At 40.8% G+C, this 24,915-nt stretch overlaps 1 protein-coding gene across 2 annotated transcripts in view; it reads right to left on the bottom strand.

The window, feature by feature from the left end:
- Nucleotides 1-360: 360 nt before the first annotated feature.
- Arih2 (ariadne RBR E3 ubiquitin protein ligase 2) overlaps nt 361-24,915 on the bottom strand; it is a 65,823-nt gene continuing 41,268 nt past the window's right edge. For both annotated transcript variants that reach the window (XM_076867637.2, XM_076867638.2), the window contains 13 exons: nt 21,131-21,198; nt 16,750-16,813; nt 14,122-14,272; nt 12,960-13,081; nt 11,055-11,164; nt 9,112-9,229; nt 8,157-8,207; nt 8,045-8,066; nt 5,804-5,955; nt 5,275-5,418; nt 4,618-4,686; nt 2,855-2,938; nt 361-2,636 (listed from right to left, as the gene is read on the bottom strand). In XM_076867637.2, coding sequence (XP_076723752.1) covers nt 2,565-2,636; nt 2,855-2,938; nt 4,618-4,686; nt 5,275-5,418; nt 5,804-5,955; nt 8,045-8,066; nt 8,157-8,207; nt 9,112-9,229; nt 11,055-11,164; nt 12,960-13,081; nt 14,122-14,272; nt 16,750-16,813; nt 21,131-21,198 — 1,227 coding nt within the window. In that variant the 3' untranslated portion in view covers nt 361-2,564. The remainder of the gene's footprint in view (nt 2,637-2,854; nt 2,939-4,617; nt 4,687-5,274; nt 5,419-5,803; nt 5,956-8,044; nt 8,067-8,156; nt 8,208-9,111; nt 9,230-11,054; nt 11,165-12,959; nt 13,082-14,121; nt 14,273-16,749; nt 16,814-21,130; nt 21,199-24,915) is intronic.

Here is a 24,915-nt window from a genome sequence, read left to right on the forward strand (position 1 = left end):
TCTGCTTTGGAGGAACACAGAGGTCTGAATAAAGGGTTTGGCACATTTGTATTTACCCTACCACATCTTGGGATGTTTATGGTAGGGAATGATTCAGCCTACACCCAGAGAGACAAGAGTCAAAACTTCCAGCATATTCTACTTCCTTCCGCAGAGACCACCTTACAGATACCCTTTTCCCATACAGCCAGAAAGGGGAAAAAATCTGACCAGTAGGGCCTTCACAGCACCCAAGTGGGGAGAGGGCAAACAGGAGTACCCTCATCTGGTATTCACTGGCCAGAATCTGGGACTTGGGAATCTATCTGTATCCTTTGAAGAAAGACTCTACACACATTTTTATAATCAGAAACTTAAGTTTATTTTGAATAAACCACTCAACTTTGAGCAGATGACATTGCTTCAATTAACTTTTTCTTTGAAGAAAAACAAGATATATGATAAATTCATGAAAACACTGTGCCTCTCTTCTACCCTTGGCAGGGGGGGTGGAGGAATTCTGCCTGACATCTCCCATCTTCCTAGTAATGTTAATAAAGGATAGCCACTGGGTACACAAAAGGAAGCTCTCCACAGGTCAAGTGCTATAGGTTATTCTGGACATAGAACCCCCTGTAGCTCTAGTGGTCAGGGTCACAACTGGATGTAAGTAAAGAATGTGGCAGCCATGAAGTCCAGAGAATACCCAGCCAGGGTGTGACAAAGATGCAGAGCTACAACTCTGTTCTGTGCCCTGGCAGTGCTACAGGAAGGACTTGACAAAGAGGTAAAGGCTCCAGACATGAAGATATTTCATATGCCAATGCAGAATTCACATCCCACCCATGGTCTTGTAGGAGGTACCTTCTGTTCACAATTAGCTCCCTGTTGTCCCTTTCTGGGCTCATTTGCTACATTCCTAACCTGTTCTCCCAAATCCCCTCCCTTGTTGGGGACTATATGAAGAGATAAAACTAGAGGGAAGAAAGTGAACCTGCAGTCAGCCATGTACCTTAAAAGTCACAGCTGTCCTCTGTCTTCAAGAATGACTCCGTTTACAGCTTACTCAGTACCTAGAAAATTGCTGACTGGAAGTGAAAACGTATGGACACTGAAGAACTCCCACTATAATATTCACAGATTTTCCTATAGGCTCTCCTAGGAGGTGAAGGAGGCCCTGTCAAGTATAGACAGCTCTGCCAGTCTCAGAGTGGAGGCACTGAATAAAGCCTCAGAAACCCCAGAGATCACAGATCTAACTGTTCAAAGGCCCACAGGACCAGGTTCAAGAAAGGCAGGATACAAGGCAAACTGCTTACTCCCTTGCACTCAAGTATGTGAAAGTTGTTCCTATCCTCTGGCCATCCTTTCCTCCCAGTACAAAAACTGGGACCATAAACCAAGGATTCTCCTGGCCTTATACTCCCAGACCCTAGAGGTGGGGTCTTCTGACAGCTGGAACCAGGCAAAGGGAAACACATTCTGCCACCAGAGTAGCTGCTGGGCACACTCCAAGTAATATGAAAACAACTTGCACAAACTGAGCCCCTGAGCCAGGAAGGCCAATGCCCTTGAGGTGGGCCATGTTGAACTCTGACCCTGATGTTTGCAAGGAGAGTGCAGCAGGTCAATGTCAGGTATGGCTGCATGTGACCCTGGTCAGAGTTACACCACTTGAATACTGGCACAAAAGGAGAGACCAAGGTAAAGCAAATTTATTTTAAGGAACAACTCCCTTTCGAAATGATTCTCTATAGGAGACCAAAGGAAGCATGGTGCTAAACCAGCGTCCCCTAGTCTGGGTGGCCACAAGTCCACCTATGTTCTGCTGTGGGTTCTGGCTTCAAATGCCAGACCCAGGTAAACCTCACTTTCAAGAATAAAGATGAACCCACAGAAGACCACCTATTCTGTACTATCTCCTTACTGTCCAACTAAGGCAAGAGGCATGATGTGACTCCTTGTGCTCCATGCCCGTGACAAAGGCCAACTCAATTCCCTACCATCTGTCACATGTTCTTTCATTGGGACTCTAGCTGTGGCCAAACATGTGAAGCTGGAAAGCAGAGACCACTCCAGGGCCCCTTGCAGTATAGATATTTTTGAGGCAGGGTAGGTGGGCAGCACATGTTACATTCCAAGTAAAATAGCTACAGGGTAAGACACTCCAATGCCAATTTATTTTTTAAAAGGGCTCTGTGTTATCCTATGGTTTGCCTTTTTTTTTTTAATATTGTACAATCTTTGAAAATTACATAAGTTGTAATGATCTAATCCTATTAATAGCCATTCAAAAACAAATAAACAAAACAAAGCAAACAAAACATTCCCTCCCTCCCAACAACCATCTGGGTGAATTAAAAGTCCTGAAAAGAAGCCAATTCAATATGAACTCTACCCTGGTAGAAACAAAAAGCAAAAAGATGAGAAGAAAACAAATTAACTAAAAGGTGTGTTGCCAGTGTCTCTCAGGAGTGGGGCCCTGGCTGTTGCCTGGAGTCGTGAAAGGCAGAGCCTGCAGCATGCAGTACGGCAGCCGGGAGTCCTTGCAGCCACATTTCATCCCGGCAAGTCCATGTCCCAACTTAGGTATCATGGAAATCCTTCAGCAGGGTTCTTCTCCGCTGTTCTGCTATGTGCATCTGGTTCTCTAAGTCCTGCACAAAGGAAGCAAGGATGGGTGCTTGCATGGTTCAGTGCCAGGAGTAGGGAGTAACCAAAGTCACACCCACCATATCAGGGGCTCCAAAGAGCCAAAGCAATGCCCTTTCCACCCTTCTCAGCAGCAGCTTCCAGTTCGCATACCAACACCCTGTCATCTATGACCCTACCCATCTTCCCTTACCTGCAATGCAAGAAGACAACAGGCACTTACCCCTCTGTCATAGCTGTCCGCTCGCTCCACTTTCCACGAAAGGTTTTCAATCTCAGCCTCTAGCTGAGCCTGCTGGTATTCAAACTGTATGGGTAGAGCAGGAGGGTCAAAAGGAGAGGGGAATATAGCTGGGCAGAGCCTGAAGATAGAGGGTCACATGCAGTACCTCAGGCTCACTTCAACCCCTAACAGTCTCCAAACAAAAGGCAAACTAAAGAGTATGGCCAAATGGCAAGACCATACACCAAGGAAAGGGAAAGAATTTAAAGACATTAAAAAGAAGGCTCCCGAGCTGGGGATGTGGCTCAAGCGGTAGCACGCTCGCCTGGCATGCGTGCGGCCCAGGTTCGATCCTCAGCACCACAAAGAAAGATGTTGTGTCCGCTGAAAACTAAAAAATAAATATTGAAAAATTCTCTTCTATCTCTCTTAAAAAAAAAAAAAAAAAAAAAAAGGCTCCCAACATATAGGGAAACAGATGCTGCAAAAAGTCAAAATGGATATGCTCAGACACTGTATTCACACTGAACATTTCTCTTTTTTTTGTTTTACTAATTATACATGTGAAGAGAGAAAGCACAACAATTTTCCTCAATGTCTTATTTATATAGTAAAAAACAGAAACAATCAATGCCCCAAATGATGGTATAACCACAAAATGGAAAACTGATAAAGCCATTTTAAATTTTTTTTTTTTTGAGAGAGAGAATTTTAATATTCTTTTTTTTTTTAAAGTTTTCGGCGGACACAACATCTTTGTTTGTATGTGAAGCTGAGGATCGAACCCGGGCCGCACGCATGCCAGGCGAGCGCACTACTGCTTGAGCCACATCCCCAGCCCCGAAAAAGCCATTTTTAAAAAGGAATCTACCAGTCTGGTAAATAGTGACAATTATCAAAATTAATTATGGTAATAATAAAATGTTACATTTATTACTATGTACATTTATACATATGTACGTGTATATGTACACACACACACACACATATTGTATGTGTGTGGTGGTGCTGGGGATTGAACCCAGAGCCTCAATGATGCGAGGCAAGTGCTCTGCCACCAAACTACACCTCCAACCCCCAGAATATAAATTTAAAAGCATGGAAAATGATAATGATGGTTATTTCTGTTTGGTGGGAATATGGCTGATATAAATGTTTCTCTGTTTTCCAACATTTAAACAAAAAATAGGACTTGCTTTAGCAGGAAACAACCATATTTAAGATGAAGAATTAAATAAAGGGATTGAAAATAATCAACTTAGAGATTGAGGGGGAAGAGAGCAGATTCAAAGGGGTAAATGGACAAAGGTCTTTTTGGCCAATTGCCCCACCACACACACACACTTTTTTTTTTTTTTTTTAAATAAAAGGGGAGGTACTGTGGATTGAACCCAGTGGCACTTTACCACTGAGCTATACCCCCAGCTGTTTTGTATTTTGAGACAGAGTCTTGCTAAGTTGCTGAGGCTGGCCTCTAACTTGTGATATTCCTACCTCTGTTTCTCAGTTGCTGGGATTATAAGCATGTGACCAGGCCCAATGGCCATCAATGTTCAGAGGTTAGGTGCATCTGCCTTTCCAGTACACAAAATGACAGTACCGAATCCCCAGAATAGAAATGGAATTTTGCAATTAGACAAGTTTTGTTTTGATTTTGACCTTCCAATACCCAGGGTCAGATCCCTGTTCTCCTGCAAAAGTGCTGGTAGACAAGGGTGCCTCTGAAGCTATAGGACAAGCATGCAGGGATTGCTTTGCCTTACCAGCTTCTTCCTGGGGCCAGACTCCATGTAGTATGCATATGGGTAGGTATATTGCAGGGTATATCGACACTGCATAGGAGGAAAAGAAAATAAACCTGTATCTGTGATTCTAACCGACCTACCTCTCAGGTGGCTCTTACAACTCTTACCTCACCATGCAAATTAACCAGGGTCTGTAGGTATGGGACTGAAAGAAATGAAGCCAAACTAAAGAAAGAATAAACTAGGGGAAAACTGAAACAACAAAGCATGGACTGAGAATACCCAAAGTTCTTTTTCAAACTAATCACCAGTAGCTGCCTCGTAACTTTCCCTCTTAAATCAAATATCAGAGTCCAGTTATCTATGTTACTACTTGTCCAAAGATAATAATCTCTTTTCCCTTGAGTGATGCAGAGATGCAACAAAATGAGAAGAAAAAGGGTTCCAATTTTTCCTGCAGGCAGAGGAGTGAAAGATTCTTCTTAAAAGGTAAGGTCCTTGGGTCCTAACACAAAGAAATGTAAATCCATAAACAAGCATGAATGTATATGCAGGATGGCAAATCCCTCTATTCTTTAGAGATGGGGTCTCCGAAGTCTGCCCCTGACAGGGTTAGGCAAAACAGAGGGTGATCATTATACCCATAAGAAAACCCAAGAGTGAGTTGGTAGATACCTTGGCCAAGAGCTTGGCAGCATTCTGTAGATACTGCCAGTCAATCCAAGTTCCCAGATTGTTCATCACCCTCTCCTGAATCTTCTCATGAATCCGCTGGTATGTTTGTGCCTCCAGCTGTAAGCTTTTGTTGTGGTTTTCCCACTACAAAGCAGAGAGGATGGAGAAAAGTACAAGAATCCCAAGAAAGTACAGAGGTCCACATAGACGTTCAGGACAGCCACCTTGGCTATCAGGACATGATCACAGACTCCTCTAACTTATGGAAAAACTTTATGCCCTTCATTTTCCTACAACTCATCATTCAACCAAGTTAAGTACCAGGTCTTCCCAGTCAGCTGTGGCTGCCCTGTATAGCCAGAAAGCCACATCTAAAGAGACAACACCCAAGGCTGCTGTAAAAGCTCCCTTCACTGACTTCTGTGTGAAAAGACTGGCTCTGGTCTTCAGTTACCCCAGTTATCCTATCTCAAGAAGTCAACTAAAAGAACCCTACAATGGAACAGCAGGTGCTGGAGAGAATACTTACCCTCTCAAAATAGAATAAGTACTTCTTGAGGGCCTCCCTGGCCTGGGCTTGCTGACTCTGGTTGACAATGTCAGGATTCTCTTTGTACCGACTGCACTCATAGTACTCACTGCCATGAGTCTTCCAATCTCCTAGACACATCCAGCAGAAGTCTGTGCAAAACAGAGGGTGATCATTATACCCATAAGAAAACCCAAATTGGCAAAGCAGTTAGATGAACAGACCCTGCTCCACAGGGGCAGAACCTCTCAATGGCGCCTCTTTCCAGAAGGAATGTCTATCTCTCATCCCAGTCACATCTTACTGTCCCCATATCCTGTGCTGGTCAATAAAAATGACAGCCTATGCATACTTTCCATTCTATAAGCTCATGTGCTATGCACCTTACTGATCTCATAAACAGATGCTGAATGTATAGTCACTGGTCTGTTATGTTGATGTCATTATAAGAAGCAAAAACTTGTTCAAGTGAGGCCTACCTGATCATCGAGACTCTGATCCTCACAACCCCTGCTTATTCTTGACAGAGTTTTTATATGTGAAGGTGGGAATAAAGGCTTTTTCTTTTCTTTCTTTCTTTTTTTTTTTTTTTAAGAGCTCTTTCTATAAAAGCTATATTCAGGCAACAATTCATACTCTGAATTATAATTCTGCTTCCATAATAAAGAAATCAACACAGTAGAGCGCTCACCTTGCATGTGCAAGGCCCTGAGTTCGATCCTTAGCACTACATAAAAATGAGTAAATAAATAAAATAAAGTTGTTTTTTTTTTTATTTTATTTATCGGCGTACACAACATTTTTGTTTGTATGTGGTGCTGAGGATCGAACCCGGGCCACACGCATGCCAGGCGAGCGCGCTACCGCTTGAGGCACATCCCCAGCCCAAAATAAAGTTATTAAAAAATTTAAAAAAAAGAGAGCTGGGATTGTGGCTCAGTGGTAGAGCACTTGCCTAGCATGTGCAAGGTCCCGGGTTCAATCCTCAGCACTACATAAAAATAAATAAAGATATCGTGTCCAACTACAAATAAAAAATAAATATTAACACTGGTAATATTGCTGTCTATTTAATCATCTAGGTTGTGCTTGTTCCTGTTTCAAGTATAAACAGGGCATGGTGGAACATGCCTATAATCCTGGTGGACCATGCCTGTAATTCAGGAGACTGAGGCGGGAGGATTAAAAGTCCAAGGTCAGCCTCACCAATTTAGCAGGACCCACAACAACTCAAAAAAAAAAAGTATATTGTATATCATTAACTCTGGGTGTTAGGAAATTGGAAGACTATAGCTAAGGGTGGGGCAGAGGGGTCTTCTGAGGCATTAGGAATATGGTAGGTACTAGAGTATCTGTCATCTTCTATTTTTATTTTTTGAGAGGGGGTCTATGTTACTCAGGCTGTCTTTGAACTTCTGGGATAAGTGATCCTCTAGCCTCAGCCTCTGGAATAGCTGGGACTAAGGGCACACATCACTACACCTGGCTGTCACTCTTCTTTAAAACATGTTTGCCTAACATTGTTCTGTGTTCTGTGTATGATATACTTCTACCTCATTCAAACATCTTCAGAGTCACTCTTTCCATCTAGGATCCTGTAATATGCATTCTGATTTATAAACAACCTACTATAGTTTCCTAGTCCACATCAATGAAGCCATGTAGAAGGCTACTTGAATATTTTTTCTACTTGGAAAAATTTTGTTTCTCGATCTGGCAAGAAGGAAAGCAAAATCAACAGGCTCTAGTTATGAGAAGTGTTCCTGATAGATAAAGGAGATCTGAAAAGCGAAATGAAAAGCCTCTGAAAATTCCTCTGATAGGAAAGTATGATTTTACTACATCTGGTAAATCCAGGTACAACCTGCTCTCAAGTATCTAAAGGTAGCACAGATAAGCTCCTTGCTACTTACCTTCATTAAAAAATAATAAAGTTAAAATCTTCTTAGATGACCGAGGATCACAGATTCATCCCAAGCTTGACTTCTGACTACACGTCAGAAGGCATAGACACATACAACAACATCTGGCTGTCACTCTTCAGTGGGATTACCAAAGGGACCAATAAATAATAAATAAATAAAAAGCTATTTTATGCCTTATGATGACTACGAGTGACTAAGATTCCCCTTTATTTTGTCATTTCACTACAAAAGAACTTTACTAAACAAGCAGTGGAGACCCAAGCACAAGAAACATAGACTGTGCCACTGGGCCTTAGGCACCAGGCCTGGGACTCACCGTGTTTACATTTGGAGCATTGCTGTCAGAGGGAAACAGAAGAGAACACATTAGGGGCACGCTGACCAAAGGCTCCATGTCATACATGCAAAGTGTACAGGCTTCTGCTCACCATATGATTGCAGCCTCCATTCTTCTCAATGCAGATGTTGCACTTGGGACACTGAGGAGACAGAACGGTGCCATTAGGCTCACGCACCATCAGGCCAGTTCTAAGACAAATTACACAAAACTCCTGGCTCCTTTGCCTAGTAGCTCATCATGCGAGCACTTCTGGGGAGGAGCATCTCATTTAAATGTGGCAGGTCGCTGAAGCTGGAACAGCAATTCAAGGAAATGAGGTCAGCATGTTTGGCTTTGAAACAATTCAAGCACCAGCTGAACCCCACTAAGTCTTCCACCATGTATCTTGCCATGAAGCTGCTCAGATTAAGCACAGGCTGAATCAGCAGAAGGCCTACCTGCTAGGGAATATTGCCAAAGAAGCCTAGAACTGCCAAACTGGATTAAGTCCTAGTTGGCTTGCCTGGACTTCTGCTTCCAGAAGAGGACACTGAAATCCCAAACAGCAATGTAGACTAGTCTGATGCGGTGTCTCCCAGCACCATGAAAGAGACTGTTTATTGTCATAGCCATAACTGTGCTTGTGAGCACACTGACTTGGTAAGTTAATTGGCCCAGGGTACAATGGCCTCTAAAGCCTGCAGGACATTCTTTCCCACGGGAAATGAGAATTGGACAGGTCTGTGCTCATATCACAGCTTTGCTGTTTTGCTCTTTTATCAGGTATAGATGATAAAAGCATTCAATCAAAACTAGTTTTCTTTTAATTAGTTTTCCTTTGGGTCAAACTTTCCCAAATATTTTGGCATTTTATTAAATTATATTTACCCAAAGCACCCTATGACAAATTGCTACAAACTCTGCCCACTCTGGGTGAATATCCATAACCCCTAGAAAAAACCCTGGGACTCTATGTGTTCTATTCTCAGATGGCAAATCTCCAAGTCAGAGGGCCCTGGACAGCACTGAGGGCAGATTCATGACAGGTAAGATATAGTCCTTACATCTTTAGTGTGAGCACTAATGTAGTTGGCCGTTTCAGAGTCATCTGCACACTTCGTGAGCCATTTCCGGATTGTGGCGCAGTCTGTGGGGGCATGATACATCTGACGACACTTGAAACTTAAAATTAGAAAAGAAAAACATTCAAAAATTCATTAAGTCAGGGTCCAACGTTTTAAATTTTCCTTTTGTTCAAGCCAGTAGAACTTGAATTAAAGATTTTCAAAGAGACAAAGTCACCTTTCAAAGCCTTTGGAACCTTTACTTAACCAGGATTATACAAATAAAATGTTTCTGTTTAAACAACTTGTGTGGTGTCAACTCTTTCTGAAAGGATGTCAAAACAGAGAACCCAGCTTCTTAATATGCGTGTGTGTGTGTGTTGTTGTTGTTGGGGACAAAAGCAGGGCTAGACAAGTTCTCTACCCCTGAGCTACAGTCCCATCCCTGACCTCAGCTTCTTTTCCCCCCACCTGCAGTGGTAGGGATTGAACCTAAGACTCTTGCACATGCTAGGCAAGTGAGGTACCACTGACCTACATGCCCACCTGAGTCCAGCTTCTTAAAGAGTATGGTAAGGTGCTCTAAGAAGGACCCCTTGATTCAGACCCAAAAGACTAACTTCACCTCCTAGTTATGAGGATGCACAAATTCCAGAACTTGCAAAATCTGCAGAGTCAAAATATATCTGATAATATTTAAAACTTAAAATCAGAAAAGAAAAAGACTCTGATACCCATTGGTCTAGGCTCTCATGTTTTCAACTTCCTCTTTGTCCAAGCTATCAGTACTCTGTGCAAAAGCCCTTGGGTGGTAAGACAAACAAATGCCTTAGAAAAATGAAGTTCATAATGTGGGAAAAAGAATAAAGAACAACTATTTAGTTATTCTTAACTTTTGGTTCGACATACAGTCCCTTGATGATGTCTTAAAAGACAGAAGACATGTACACACACATCACATTTTCCATGTACTTCCACTAAAGCCCCATCATGAATATTCCAGGAAGTTGCCAAGTAGGACAGATCTGAAATTATGACTCTACCATTTACTATCACCCCAATTTAGCCTGTATCCTAACTGCCTTACCTATTACATATAGCCAATCATACAGTTGTGATAATGCAGGAAAAGTAATCAGGACAGTACCTGTCATCAGGTAAGCCATTAGTTAGATATTACACTATCTGCTGTATAAAGTAAACCCAAATATACATTCAAATGTAGATGTAGAATACATTTATAAATTCACATTTTACAAAAATTAGCCAAGAAAGATCATGACAGGGAAAAAAATTTAAAACACTGAGTGTTGGGGCTGGAGCTATGGCTCAAGGGTAGAATACTTGCTGGCATGTGTGAGGCCCTCGGTTTGATCCTTAGCACCACATATAAATAAATAAAATAAAAGCTCTATTGGCAACTAAAAAAAATCTTAAAAAACAAACACTGAGGGGCTGGGGATGTGGCTCAAGCAGTAGCGCGCTCGCCTCGCATGCGTGCGGCCCGGGTTCGATCCTCAGCACCACATACAAACAAAGATGTTGTGTCTGCCGAGAACTAAAAAATAAATATTAAAAAAACAAACAAATAAAAACAAACAAACAAAAAAAAAAAAAAAACACTGAGTGTTGTACCTTTCAAACACATATCAATGTCAATCATTTGTGCAGGTAGAATCACACAAACAAAATCTCTAGGCTGTGAGTAGCATAAACCATTACACATTTTCTTTTAAGAAACTATTCTATTCCTTGTCTCCAGACAGAGCATTAATGGAACATGAGGTGCTGGGCACAAACCTGCCTACTGAGAGCAGAGTTGCTTTTCTGGTTCAGAGACCCTGTTTCTCTCAGCCCCACCTTCACACAGAGCAACAACAGTGGTGCTACAGAGAAGAATGAAGCACAAGCCCAGGGCTGCTTAGACACCCACTCAATCTTACCAGAAGACCTCATTGCACCGATTGCACTGCACTCGGCGAGCTCTAGGCTCCTGTACCCGAATAACCATGGGGCAGTCTGCACCAGGGCACAGCTGGAGCTGGTAATGACTCTGTGAACACAGCAAAGGGAAACAATGAGAATATTGCCAATGTGCTGCCTCCAAAACAGACCTGTGTTGAGTGCTAAAATGCTTTCTTTCTGTTTTTCCACTTGTTGACAAAGATTAAGAGGCTATATACAAATTCAGAACAGATGCTGTAAAGATCAGACATTGGCCAGATAGTGAAGAAGAACTATAAAAGTTTAACTTAAACCTGGTAACCACTCACTAGAATGACCTAAGGTTATATTACAAAATCAAATATTGAAATGTATCTGTGGGCCAGGTGCAGTGGAAGGTGCTTGTAATTTTAGCTACTCAGGAGGCTGAAGCAGGAGGATTACTTGAGCCCAGCAATTCGAGGCTAGCCTGGGTAACATGAGAAATCATCTCAAGGGGGGCAGGGAACTATCATTGAGATGAAAATACATATGGACTTGGGCTGGAAAGGAACACATTCCACTCAGCTGTAAATATGATAGCTCTGAGGGCTCAATGATCCTCAGGAATCTACTAAAGGCAGCAAATATCACAAAGAAGAAGGCCTTCTGCTTATCCTGCACCATGTGCATGAGATCATAAATCAACCCAATAAGTTTAGACATTGGGCTGGGGATGTGGCTCAAGTTGTAGTGCGCTCGCCTGGCATGCGTGCGACCCGGGTTCGATCCTCAGCACCACATACAAACAAAGATGTTGTGTCCGCCGATAACTAAAAAATAAATATTAAAAATTCTCTCTCTCTCTCTCTCCCTCTCTCCCTCCCTCTCTCTCTTTTAAAATAAATAAATAAATAAATGAATATTAAAAAATTCTCTCTCTCTCTCTCTCTTAAAAAAAAAAAGTTTAGGGCTGGGGATGTGGCTCAAGCGGTAGCGCGCTCGCCGCCTGGCATGCGTGCGGCCCGGGTTCGATCCTCAGCACCACATGCAGACAAAGATGTTGTGTCCGCCAAATACTAAAAAATAAATATTTAAAAAAAAAAAAAAAAAAAAAGTTTAGACATAAAACACAAAGATGAAAATTGTGCTGCATGGAATTATCATCACCAGACAAGAGCTCAAGAGAGAAAAAAATTTCAAAACTGATAATGATGGAATTCTGGATGAGGTTTCAAAATGCTAAAAAAGAAATATCCTATTAGGCACAGTGGAGCACGCCTGTAATCCCTGCTGCTGGGGAGGCTGAGGCAGGAGGATCATGAGTTCAAAGCCAGCCTCAGCAATTTAGGAAGTAAAAAATAAAAAGAGCTTGGGGATGTGGCTCAGGTTAAGCATCCCTGGGTTCAATATCCAGTATTAACCACCCCCCGCCCAAACAAAAGAAAAAAGAAATATCCCTTCTCTATGCAGAATCACAGTGAACTGAATGGAATCTTGAGGTTCACCTGACTTGTGTTCATTCCAATATACAATAGCTTGTTTAAGCAACTATGTATAAAGTAGGGATTTCTGTCCAGTCTATGGAACAGGAAACCAAGACTCAAGAGAGGTAAACGAATTAGTCAAAGATCACAAACAAGGAAGCAATATATCTGGGATTTGCACAGTGGTCTACCTGACTACCGGGCCTATGTTCTTCACTACCACTCTAGTGGTTTTTGAACCTTTTTAAAGCCATGGAACTATCTCTCCAAACAACAATACCTAAAGAAGCCTCACCTATAAAATAACTATGGTAACCATAGTTATTATTAATAACTATTAATAATAACTTAAAATAGTTATAATAATAAGAAGAAGAACTTATAATAGTTAGATAAGCCCAATTAAAGAGAGGGCAGAAAAACAGGGGTCAGTCATACCTCCACGTAATCCCTGAAGAGGTAGCGCCTATATTTGTCTTTCAATTCTTCATTGGGAAGCAATGGAAACACAAAGTCTTCTGGTGTACGGAGTGGACAGTCCTGAGCCATACAAGAGACTCCTGTTGAACAAAGAAAACCTGATGGACAACCATATTGTAGGAGACATAATACTTGCCCACTGGGTTCAAACAACAAATTCAGATTCCATAAGAAATGCTTGGGAACTAGGGCTGTAGCTCAGTGTTTTGCATGCGTGAGGCACTGGGCTCAAATCTTAGCACCACATAAAAATAAATAAATAAAGATATTGTGTCCATCTACAACTAAAAAAAAATTTAAAAAAAGAAAAGAAGGGGCTGGGATTGTGGCTCAGTGGTAGAGTGCTTGCCTAGCACCAGCGGGACCCAGGTTCGATCCTCGGCACCACATAAAAATAAAGGCATTGTGTTGAGTCCATCTACACCTAAGAAATAAACATTTTTATAAAAAAGAAAAGAAATGCTTGAAGCAACAGAATTTATTCTAAGAGAAGACCCTACACATTTCCATAGCAATGCAACAAAAATACTGATCCACATTTATATATACATATATATCAATAACACCACAAATACCAATTTCTATAAATCCTTTTTTTATAGATGTCTTGACTAATGAGATAGTTCTGTATAATAACTCTGATATTTAATATTATGTGCTTATGATTATTATTAATACAATGAGATTTTATAGATACCATTAAATGTGATAATTAGTATCAATGTCATCAAGTCAGTAAAACAAATACTCTTGAAGCTAATCACTAAATTTGATTTACGCTATGTTGTCTAAATAGCAGCAAACTCTCTTAGGTGTTTCTGAGTTATGGCTGCCACCAAGATAAGGGTAAGCAGCTTAAAGGGCTGTTCATCTAAAAGGTGAGAGAGATAACCTTGTGCATATACACTAGTATTTACAATAGCTTTAATTTCCTTGTTTTGCTGAGCACTGGGGCAACCTCTGCCACTATGTGAGCTGATATGTTTAAAAATCACTAGTTCTGATGATTAAAAAGCTCAGTCTTAGAAGAAAATAGTCAAGTTAAATAGAGTATGAAAAGGCAGATTTGAAGATAAGTACTTCATATACCAGCCTTTTACAAGTTCCATGACAGACTCACCCACACCCACGCCATCCTTGACTAGAACCGAGCAGTGCTGCTCCCAGCAGCTGCGGCAAAACTGGTGCTGGCAGGCCAGAGAGAGTAGGTTTTCCTTCCGCACAAATTGCATACACACTGCACAGTGATGAGGGGGATGGGTGGTAGGGACCTGGGGAGAAGTAAATCCATGTGAGCAAAAACCTGATGGACAACCATATTGTAGGAGACATAATACTTGCCCACTGGGTTCAAACAACAAATTCAGATTCCATAAAAAATGCTTGGGAACTAGGGCTGTAGCTCAGTGTTTTGCACGCGTGAGGACAGCCTCAAGTAGTTGGGTACATGGAAGGTGATCCTGACTTTGCAATAAGTGTCAAAGCCTAACTGAAATGTGTGGACTCTTGAGTCCCAAAGGGGTTAAGTAGCAAAGGGACTAAGTAGCAAAAGGGATAAAATATACCAGAAAGGCTTTCTGAAGGAAACAGTACTGAGCTGAGCTTGCAAAATCACTAGGAGTCAGAGGAAGAGAGAATGAAATTAAAATTTACAGTTATTTATAATGTAAACCAGGTTCAGTGAATTAAACTGGATTATATAGTATTGTCAGGCATGGTAGTGCACACCTATAATCCCAGCAAACTGAGAGGTTGAGGCAGGGGGATCTACTCCCATTCAGCACAGCACAGAGTTGGTCCTCAATAAGTACAAACCCAGTCATAAAGGTTCTTAGAAGCTGAGTCTGTGAAGCTTCTCACAGCATATACTGCAGTATTACATGTCAAGGACAATGGTTTTTCCATATCAATATGCTCAAATCACTGGGTGCATGCCCATAATCCCACCAATTTGGGAGGTGAAACAGGAGGATTGCAAGTTGAAGGCCAGTCTCAGCAACTTAATGAGGCTTTAAACCTCTAAACAACAAGAGGGAGACCTGGCCTCAAAAAAAAAAAAAAAAAAAAAAGCGGAGCGGGGATGGCGGGGTGGTTTGCAATGTAGATCAGTGGTCAAGTGCCCCTTGGTTCAATCCCCAGTTCAAAAACAAAACATTGACCAAACCACAAAATATTATAAATTTTACCAAGTTACAACTCATCCTTAATATATCAAAAAGATGTCACAGATAATTAACTTGGAGGGATAAAGAAGGAACTATTCTAGAATGTGATAAATGACCACAGAGCTTTAAGTCACTTTAACACTATGATACATAAATCGGCAAAGACAATTTGGATACCCTGGCTAAAATTACAAGCCAATGGAAAATTCCACTTACAAGTTTCGTTAGGTTCTTTTTGATTCATTAGGAAAACAAGAAGTTGAGGAAAAGGCCTATATTCTGTTTGTCCAGTATGCTTCTGGAAACCTTTCTCCTAAGAGGGTACAGAAACCATTTGGGGATCTAGGCTCCAATTCTTTTTCCTCGGAGCTCTTTTAACACAGCCCTCACTTAAAAATTATTGGACAAATGTATGCTAAATATACCCAGGATTTTGCTATTCATTGTTAAGACAGTTCCTATGGTAGGGAGGTAAGATATGAATTAATTACTACATCACACAATGTATATATAATCAGACAAGTTTGGAGAGAAATGATCTCAGGGAAGAGGCTTTGTGAAATGGTGGCTTGGATTTGAAATCTTTTTTTCTTTTAGTTCCAGGCATTGAACCCAGAGATGTTCAACCACTAAGCCAGCCCTATTACTTTTTATTTTGAGATAGGATGTTACTAAATTACTTAGAGCCTTGCTAAGTTGCTGAGGTTAGCTTTGAACTTTGATTCTTCTGCCTCAACCTCCCGAATTGCTGGTATGACAGGCCAATGCCACCATGCCTGGCTAGGTTTGAATCTTTTTTTTTTTTTTTTGTGTGTGTGTGTGTGTGTGTGTTTGTGTGTGTTGCTGGGGATTAAACCCAGGGCTTTATTCATGCAAGGCAAGGTACTCTACCAACTGAGCTATATCCCCAGCCCCTGGATTTGAAGGTAAATTTACCCCTTTATCTTTAAAGGTAAATTTCAGTCACGTGTGGTGGCAAATGCCTATAATCCTAGGTACTTAGAGGCTAAGGCAGGAGAATTGCAAGTTTGAGGCCAGCCTTGCCAACTTAGTGAGATCATGTCTCAAATAATAAAGAGATAAGGTGACAGAGGACCACTGGGTTCGATCACCAATACTGAGGGAAAAAGAAGGCAAATTTCATTCCTACAAGTCAATATGGGGACAGAGTCCAAACATTTTGGGTCAGAAAAGGCATAAACAGAATCAAAGAGGTATGCAGTGATCTTGACAATACCAAAGAACCTAGAAGGAAGGGAGTACAAGCTATGTGTAAGTGCAGACAGAAAGGAAGGTAAGGCAAGGCTGGAAAGAACCCAGGGACAGGCAATGAGTTACTCTCTATAAAGGAAACATTTTTTGGCTGGTGGTACTAAAGATAGTAACCAGGGCTTCACATCTACTATACAAATGTCCCACTCTGGAACTACATCTCTGGCCTGAAACTATAAGATTTAGGTCTGGCATGCTCACTGGTTGGACATGCTTGCTACAAACAAAGCGAAAATGTTTCTCCGTGATATTAAGCCTTAGCAAGAACAATGTGAATCCAGAGACGCCTCACTCAAATCGAAGATACTTACATGTTTTGATGGATTGGGCTGAACTCGTGCCTCAACAAGCAGTTGAGAAGAATTGGACTTGTATCTACAAAACAGAAAGCAGAAATAAAGGAAATCAGAAGCTAAAGACATTTTTACTAGTAACAATGAACAGAAAAGACCACCATATGTTGTGGTTACATTACCTTTTCACAGAACTAAACTTCATTTTTATCTGAGTAGAAAGATTTTGTTCTCTTTCAACATTTCAGCTCTCTATCAGTATAAGGAAAAATAACTGCTTCAAACTTAATGAACTACAAAAATATTTATGATAGACCAGATCTGTTTTAGATCTAGTTAAGGAAATATAGGCAAATATCTCAAATACCGTCTTCAAGATAGAAGAATTCCTTAAAACTCAAAAGGCAAAATATAAGAATCTAACAAATTATGCTGCATTTAAGTTTATCAAAAGATACCATATAGTGAAAACCTGCCATATATTGGAAGATAATCATTGTGTGTATCTCTCTCTCTTTTTTTAAAAAATATTTATTTTTTAGTTTTCGGCAGACACAACATCTTGGTTTGTATGTGGTGCTGAGAATCGAACCCGGGCCACACGCATGCCAGGCAAGCGCGCTACCACTTGAGCCACATCCCCAGCCCCAATTGTGTGTATCTCTTATCTATAAACTGGCAAAGAATTAATATAAGAAGAAATTAAAACTAAAAGTCCATTTCAAAAGACAAAATAACAAAACAAACAACAACAACAACAAAAAAAAAACCACAAGAAAAAGAACAGGCATTTCACACAGGAGACAGAAAAAAAAAAAAATGAAATTAAAAACAAAAGCCAGGGATGGTGGCACAGGTACCAAAAAATCCCAGCTACCCAAAAGCTGAGGCATGAGAATTCCAAGTTCAGGGCCAGTCTATGAAGCTTAGTAAAACCCTGATCCAAAAGAAAAAACTAAAAGTAAAAGGGTTGGGCTCAGTACTAAAGTGTGCCCCTAGGTTCAATCCCAAGTACCAAAATAATCCAAACACCAAACAAACCAACAACAAAAAAAAAAAAAAAAAGAGAGAGAGAGAGAGAGAGAAACATTGAAATATCATTTATTACTACAAGATTACAAAATTAAGTAAGATAGTATCAGGATCATTCAAATACCACTGATGGAAACAAAGTTGAATAAACACTTTGGAGAGCAATTTGGGGCAGGTATGGGGACGCACGCCTATAATTCCAGCCACTTTGGTGGTTAAGGCAGGAGGATGGCAAGTTAAAAGTCAGTATGTCAGTATGGACAATTTAGCAAGACCTTGTCCCAAAATAAAATAAGAAGAGCTGATAGCTGGGTGTGGTGGCACATTCCTATAATCCTAGAGGCTCAGGAGGCTGAGACAGAAGGATAGCAAGTTCCAAGTCAGCCTCAGAACTCAGTGAAGCCCTAAGCAAATTAGTGAGAGCCTGTCTCAAAATAAAAAAATAAAAGGGCTGATGGAGCTAGGATTGTAGCTCAGTGGAGAGCACTTGCCTGGCATGTGTGAGGTACTGAGTTCAATACTCAACACCACATAAATAAATAAATAAATAAATAAATAAATAAATAAGCAAGCAAGCAAGCAAACAAACAGATAAAATAAAGTTGTGAAGATCTGTTTTATACCTGGTTCTCAAACTAGTGTTCTAAACACTTTTAGCAATTCAAATATATACTCTCAAGTTATGCTGGAGAGTCTGGACAGTTGAGATAAACCCCATTACCAGAACCCATGTCCAATAATAGTAATAAAAGTTCATCTGCAATTGTATCCAAACATACTGAGCTCTGAAGTACAGAGCATGCCAAAGTTAGGGAATCAGAAATCATTTGACTTTTCCTGATTGTACTGAGCTGCTCTAGTTGATATGGCTACCCCATCCATATATAGCTTGAAGAACGGAAGGCATAATCTTCTTTCATAGATCAATGGAAACACACTACATGGAGAAAGGAAGACTTGCTGCACTGCAAGTGGGTGGAGATAGCAATTCTGCTTCTCACCTAGGGAAATTTTGTTCTCCAGGGATTATCTGACATACAAATGTCTAAAGACATTTTTACTGTCAAAGTCTTAGGGATGACTTTCCTTATCTGACTTCAAGTAGGCCAAATCCAGAGGCACTAACAATCATTCTATAACCCAGAGAGCAGTGCCCCACAAAACAAAGAACTATCCACTTGGATGCAGTGGCACATATTTGTAATCCCAGCTACCAGTGGGGCTGAGGCAGGAGGATTGCAAGTTCAAAGCCGGCCTGGGGAATTTAGTGAGACATAAAAAAATATCCAAACATGAAAAACTTAAAAGGGGTAGGGATATTGTCTGGTGGAAAAGTGCTTGCCTAGCATTGGCAAGGCCTAGGGCTCAAACCCCAGTACTGTTTTTTTGTTTTTAGGAGGAGGAAGAGGAGAAGGAGGGGAAGGCGATTGAAGGATCTAAAGAAAGAAGGAAAGAGCTGGCAATTCCACTTTTGCAAATTCCTTCTTAGGGGAAGAGGAAGCGGGGGGGGGGGGGGGGGGGGGGAGATGAGGAAGAGGGAGGAGAGGGGAAGGGAGAGAGGGAGGGAGGGATGATATAGCCCAAAATGTGCTATGGATGAGAAACACTGAGCTAGAAAGAGGCATATGCCTCTGAAGGTAGGACACAAGAGATCTATCTAGAGAACCTAAGAGGAAGAAGACACCTTTTCATGACAACATCTAAAATATCTCTAAGGTCTGAGGTTCAAGAACTCTGGTTCTGGGCTGGGGATGTGGCTCAAGCGGTAGCGCGCTCGCCTGGCATGCGTGTGGCCAGGGTTCAATCCTCAGCACCACATACAAATAAAGATGTTGTGTCCGCCGAAAACTAAAAAAAATAAATATAAAAAAAAAACAGAATAAAAAAAAAAGAAAAAAGAACTCTGGTTCTGGAGAAGGTGAGAAGGAACACTCAAATATCCTAAGGCAGAGGTATGTGGTAAAATGGCCACTTTTTCTTTTTCAAATTTTTTTTAGTTGTTGATAGACCTCCATATAAATAGAGGTGCTGAGAACCGAGCCCAGTGACTCACACATGCCCGTTAAGTGTGCTACCCCTGAGCCACAGCCCCAGCCCCTTTTTTCTTTTTTTAGTATTAGGAATTAAATCCAGGAGTGCTTGACTGCTGAGCCATATCCCCAACCCTTTTTATTTCTTATTTTGAGACAGTCTCACTAAGTTGCTTAAGGCCTTGCTAAAGTGCTGAGGTGGCTTTGAACTAATCCTCCTGCTTCAGTCTCCCAAGCCACTGGGATTACAGGTGTGTACCACCATAGCTGGCTTTTTGTTTTGTTAACAGTACTAGGGATTGAACCTAAGGCCTCAAACATGCCAGGAACATGCTCTACCACTGGACTACATCTCTAGCATTTTTTATTTTGAGACAGTGTATCGCTTAATTGATGAGGGTGACCTTGAACCTGTCAACTTTTCCTGACTCAGCATTTTTTTTAAAGAGAATTTTTTAATATTTATTTTTTAGTTTTCAGCGGACACAACATCTTTGTTTGTATGTGGTGCTGAGGATCGAACCGGGGCCGCACGCATGCCAGGCGAGTGTGCTACGGCTTGAGCCACATCCCCAGCCCCTGCATGGGCTTTTTTCTTCTTATTATTTTTTGGTACTGGGACTGGAATCCAAGGACACTTTACTACTGAGCTACATTCCCAGTTTTTTTTTTTTTAAACATTTATTTTATTTATTTATTTTTATGTGATGCTGGGGATCGAACCCAGGGCCTCACACATGCTAGGCGAGCACGTCTATTGCTAAGCCACAACCCCAGCCCAATTATTTTTTTATTTTAAAGATTTTACTAAGTTCCTTTAGGGCCTTGCTAAGGTGCTGAGCCTGGTCTCAAACTTGTAATCCTCTGCCTCAGCCTCACCAGTAGCTGGGATCACCGGCATGTGTCTCCAGGTCTGTTGATGGCCGATTTTTTCTAAAGGCAATATGCCATGTATTACGACACATCCTTACTTGATATATCCAAAAGAAGTAGCTGGAGATGTTGGCAATGTTATCTAGAAGGAAACTGATTAAAATCAACAATAGCACAGAATATTTCAACTAACTTCACTAACAATAGAAATTTAGATAAAGTATGGAAGGTCTATAATGAAATACTGTGCTAGCATTAAAACTGAGGTAGAATATGCTGTAGACATGGGGAAATGCTCATAATACACTGAAAGAAAGGGATGTACAATATTATCCAGTGTTTTAAAAATTTCATATGCACATTAGAAAAATATACTCCAAAATAAAAACAGTAATCACTAGTGGGTGAGGTGGCAGAGCAGGGAGCTATGGAAAATGTCATCTCCTCTCCCCTAAAGACCTTACCTGTCCAATATCTCTGAGACTTGCCAGTGGAAATTAACTAATATGAGTTTGGCAACTGAATGAGATACCTGAAAAGAAGAAAGAAAAATCAAATTAACTGAAGTTGCTTTTAGAGTGCTATATACTTTGAGAAATGCATATATTCATATCTATCCGAGGCTCAGGCTTGAGTTCCATTTTTTTCTCCTGATACTGTTTTTCTCTTAAGTTCAGACTCATAAAATCCTAATGATTTTATGTAATGTATATTTATGTAATGTATATTCCTACAGGGTGTCATAGGAGGTCATACACCTCTATTTAGACCTTATATTGCAGAAAATCTCCCAGCCTCAACTTCCTTGTATGAATTCCACAAAGAAAATAACCAAACTCCTGTCTAGAATCCCTGGATTCCTAGCATCTGATGAGCATTAACTGCAAAGACTTTTTAAACGTTTGTGGGCAATCGTTCTGGCCCAGACATTCTATTAGGGAACATTTAAAGCACATGGTTCTAGCTATTAAAGAGCCTCAGAAGGTATTTTAAACTAGCAATTCCTTTTGCAAACTCCTTCTTAGAAAGGACAGTGGATAAGTGAGCCACTGGGTATTTTACAATAGTAGAAAGTTAGACTAACTTAAATTGTCCAACAAAAAACGAGCTACGTAAATAATATAATGACAGATTCACGCAATAGGCTACAATGTAGTTTTTTAAAAGAACGTTGTAGATATTTATTGAGAGAAAGAATTTCACATTTCAATATTAGGTTAAAAAAGCAAGTAGTGAGATAGCATATTATAGTCATAATATCAGCCTTAATATCTTGGTAATTGTCAAGTAAAAGCTAACAATTCACCTTTAGTGTCAAAACTAGGGTGTGTCCACAAAAGATTGGGATGTGGTTGGAGGCCTAGATCAAACTTTCCAGACAGCAATGTACCACTATGTACCAATATGAGGGTACCACTAAATCAAGAAATAAGGAACAAACTTCAGGCTGGAAAAATATGTAGAACATACTCTGCTCACTGGACTGAGTCCTTACATGCATCCACTAATGACTTGTAAGATAGGGCCTGCCTAGTCCACAAAAAAGAACTTCAGGAGGAAGACAAAGTAACCAATATGTGATCCACATCCCTGGAGCTCAAGTCACCCTTGAAAGGAGACTAAACTTAACATTTTTAAAAGGGCACACTCATTGTCAAAGGCTAAATAACCAATGAATGTCTTCCTGTCCTACAGTCTGTCTATCTAGAGGACTCAAAGACAGTTTACTTCAAATGGAGCAGGGGTCCCCACTTGCCTTCCACAAATTGTAAGAAGCATCTGGAGCCACACATGTTGCCCAAGTATTCTCTTACTGAGGCCCATGGAAGGCCTGTTTCCTCACTTAGCGCTGATGTTTTCTAATTGTGGCCCTAACAAAAACTATTCATTACAACAGACCACTATCATGAAATGAAAATAGAAACCAGACATTTGGTTTAAACTTTAACAACTGAATGTAGCTTTTGTTTAAAAACACTTTTTTAAAAACTTGAGTTATGGGCATGGTGGCACACACCTGTCATCTCAGTGGCTTGGGAGGCTGAGTTAGGAGGATCAAGTTCAAAGCCAGCCTCAGCAATTTAGTGAGGCCCTAAGCAAGTCATCGAGACCCGAGACCCTGTTTCTAAATAAAATATAAAAAAGGGTCTGGGGATGTGGTTCAATGGTAAAGCACCCCTGGGTTCAATCCCCAGTAACAAAAACATAAACAAAACTATGACAGTTATACTACTACTATATTGTTTTGGATAAACTTGTTCTTTTACCTAGTGAGGCTTAATCAGCATCACACCCACTGCTTCCTATATGTCTCACTATGCTCCTCTCAGATCCACTGAGCCCAGAACTAGACTGGATACAGAATGGCCACTCAGTTATGCTGATTATTAAATGATAACATGCATTTAAAAATAAATTCTGCTATTTCTTCAGGAAGGTCAAGAAAGTTTAACACTGAAATAAATCTGAGACCTTTATCTCAACAGCACTAATAGCAACACAACAAAGCTTCAGAATAAAACATGAGGTAGAGTCCACCTACAGATAACATAGCCCGGTTAAAGAAGAATCAGGGCAGGGAGACACTAGCCCTTTATAAAAGTGGAATGACATGAATATTTTTTAAAAACAGCCAGGAATACATCAATATACAAAAGATAGACACACTCAAGTGTCAGCCACACAAATCTCCCACCAGCCTCCGTAGGAGGAACTATTTTGATAACCAAGTCACAGCAGTGACAGACTGCCCATATAGTGTCCATAGATCCACTAGAGGACTGGATAAGGTGGCACACACCTGTAACTCAGCTACTGAGGAGGCTGACGTAGCAGGATCATAGGTCCAAGGCCAGCCTCCCAGGCTTAGGGAGACAATGTCTCAAAATTAAAAGGGTGTGACAGCCCGGTAGGGTGGCGCATGCCTGTAATCTAAGCAGCTCAGGATAGAGTTCAAGAGTTGATAGAGGATCAAGAGTTCAAAGCCAGCCTCAGCAACAGCAAGGCGCTAAGCAACTCAGTGAGACCCTGTCTCTAAATAAAATACAAAATAAGGCTGGGGATGTGGCTCAGTGGTTAAGTGCCCCTGATTTCAATCCCCGGTACCAAAAATAAAAGTGTGACTGCACCTCAGTAATGGACACCAGGTTCCAAAAAGCCCTGTAAGTAAAAGTAGCACAGGGATGGAAGAAGACAAAGAGAAAATGGTACTCTAGAAGAATTTATTCTGAAATATTGTCTCAGAAGGGAAGCTATCCTTTTCCTGATTTAGGTCACAATGAAGAACTGGCTGTACCTACTCACCTAGCCCAGTAGTTTTCCCAAGGAAGAAGTGGCTTCCTGGCAGAAGAGATAGGACAAGACTTTTGGGGTGATATTAAGCCAGATTAAAGGTAAAAAACTCAGTCTCTGTGCAAATAGCCGATTTTTCTCAGAACTAGTGTTCAAATCATGCTATTTAATATTCCAAGAGGGGCTGGGGATATGGCTCAAGCGGTAGTGCGCTCGCCTGGCATGTGTGTGGCCCGGGTTCGATCCTCAGCACCACATATAAACGAGGATGTTGTGTCCGCCAAAAACTAAAAAATAAATATTAAAAAAAAAAATATATTCCAAGAGCTCAGCAATCTGCTGGGCTCAGTGGTACATGTCTATAATCCCAGGTATTAAGGAGGCTGAGGTAGGAGGATCAAAAGTTGGAGGCCAAAATGAGAAACTTAGTGAGACCCTGTTTCACAATATAAGAAAAAAAAAGGGGGTGGGTGGGTGGGATATAGCTCAGTTGTAGAATATTTGCTGAGCATGTGCAAGGTCCTGTTTTCAGTTCCTAGTACCTGCCCCCCAACACACACACACACACACACACACACACACACACAAGGGAATGAGCTCAGCAATCTACTCAGAACTTATTAACAGCCAACACTTCTAGTTATAGAAAGGTCCTTCACCCCTTCTGTCCATTCAGTATATGTTCTATGGAGAGAAATCTTCCAACAGATTAGGCGGAACTCTTGCTGTGCTATTGGGCTAACAATCTGTAGTAAGGATTAAGTATTATGAAGATGACTTATAAGGAAAAGGACAAACCTTCAGCAAAAGGAAAATGGGTCCAGGGTAGTAATATATCATTACATGCTCCAAAACTTATTACTTAAGAAGGTATATATATAATCAATATTCTGTTAGATCAATGTAATAAAAGGCTTTTAAGTCACATTGATTTATGAATATTTTTTCTACTTTAGAA

The sequence above is a fragment of the Callospermophilus lateralis genome, chromosome 10, assembly GCF_048772815.1.
Source record: "Callospermophilus lateralis isolate mCalLat2 chromosome 10, mCalLat2.hap1, whole genome shotgun sequence".
NCBI classification, from domain to species: Eukaryota; Metazoa; Chordata; class Mammalia; order Rodentia; family Sciuridae; genus Callospermophilus; species Callospermophilus lateralis.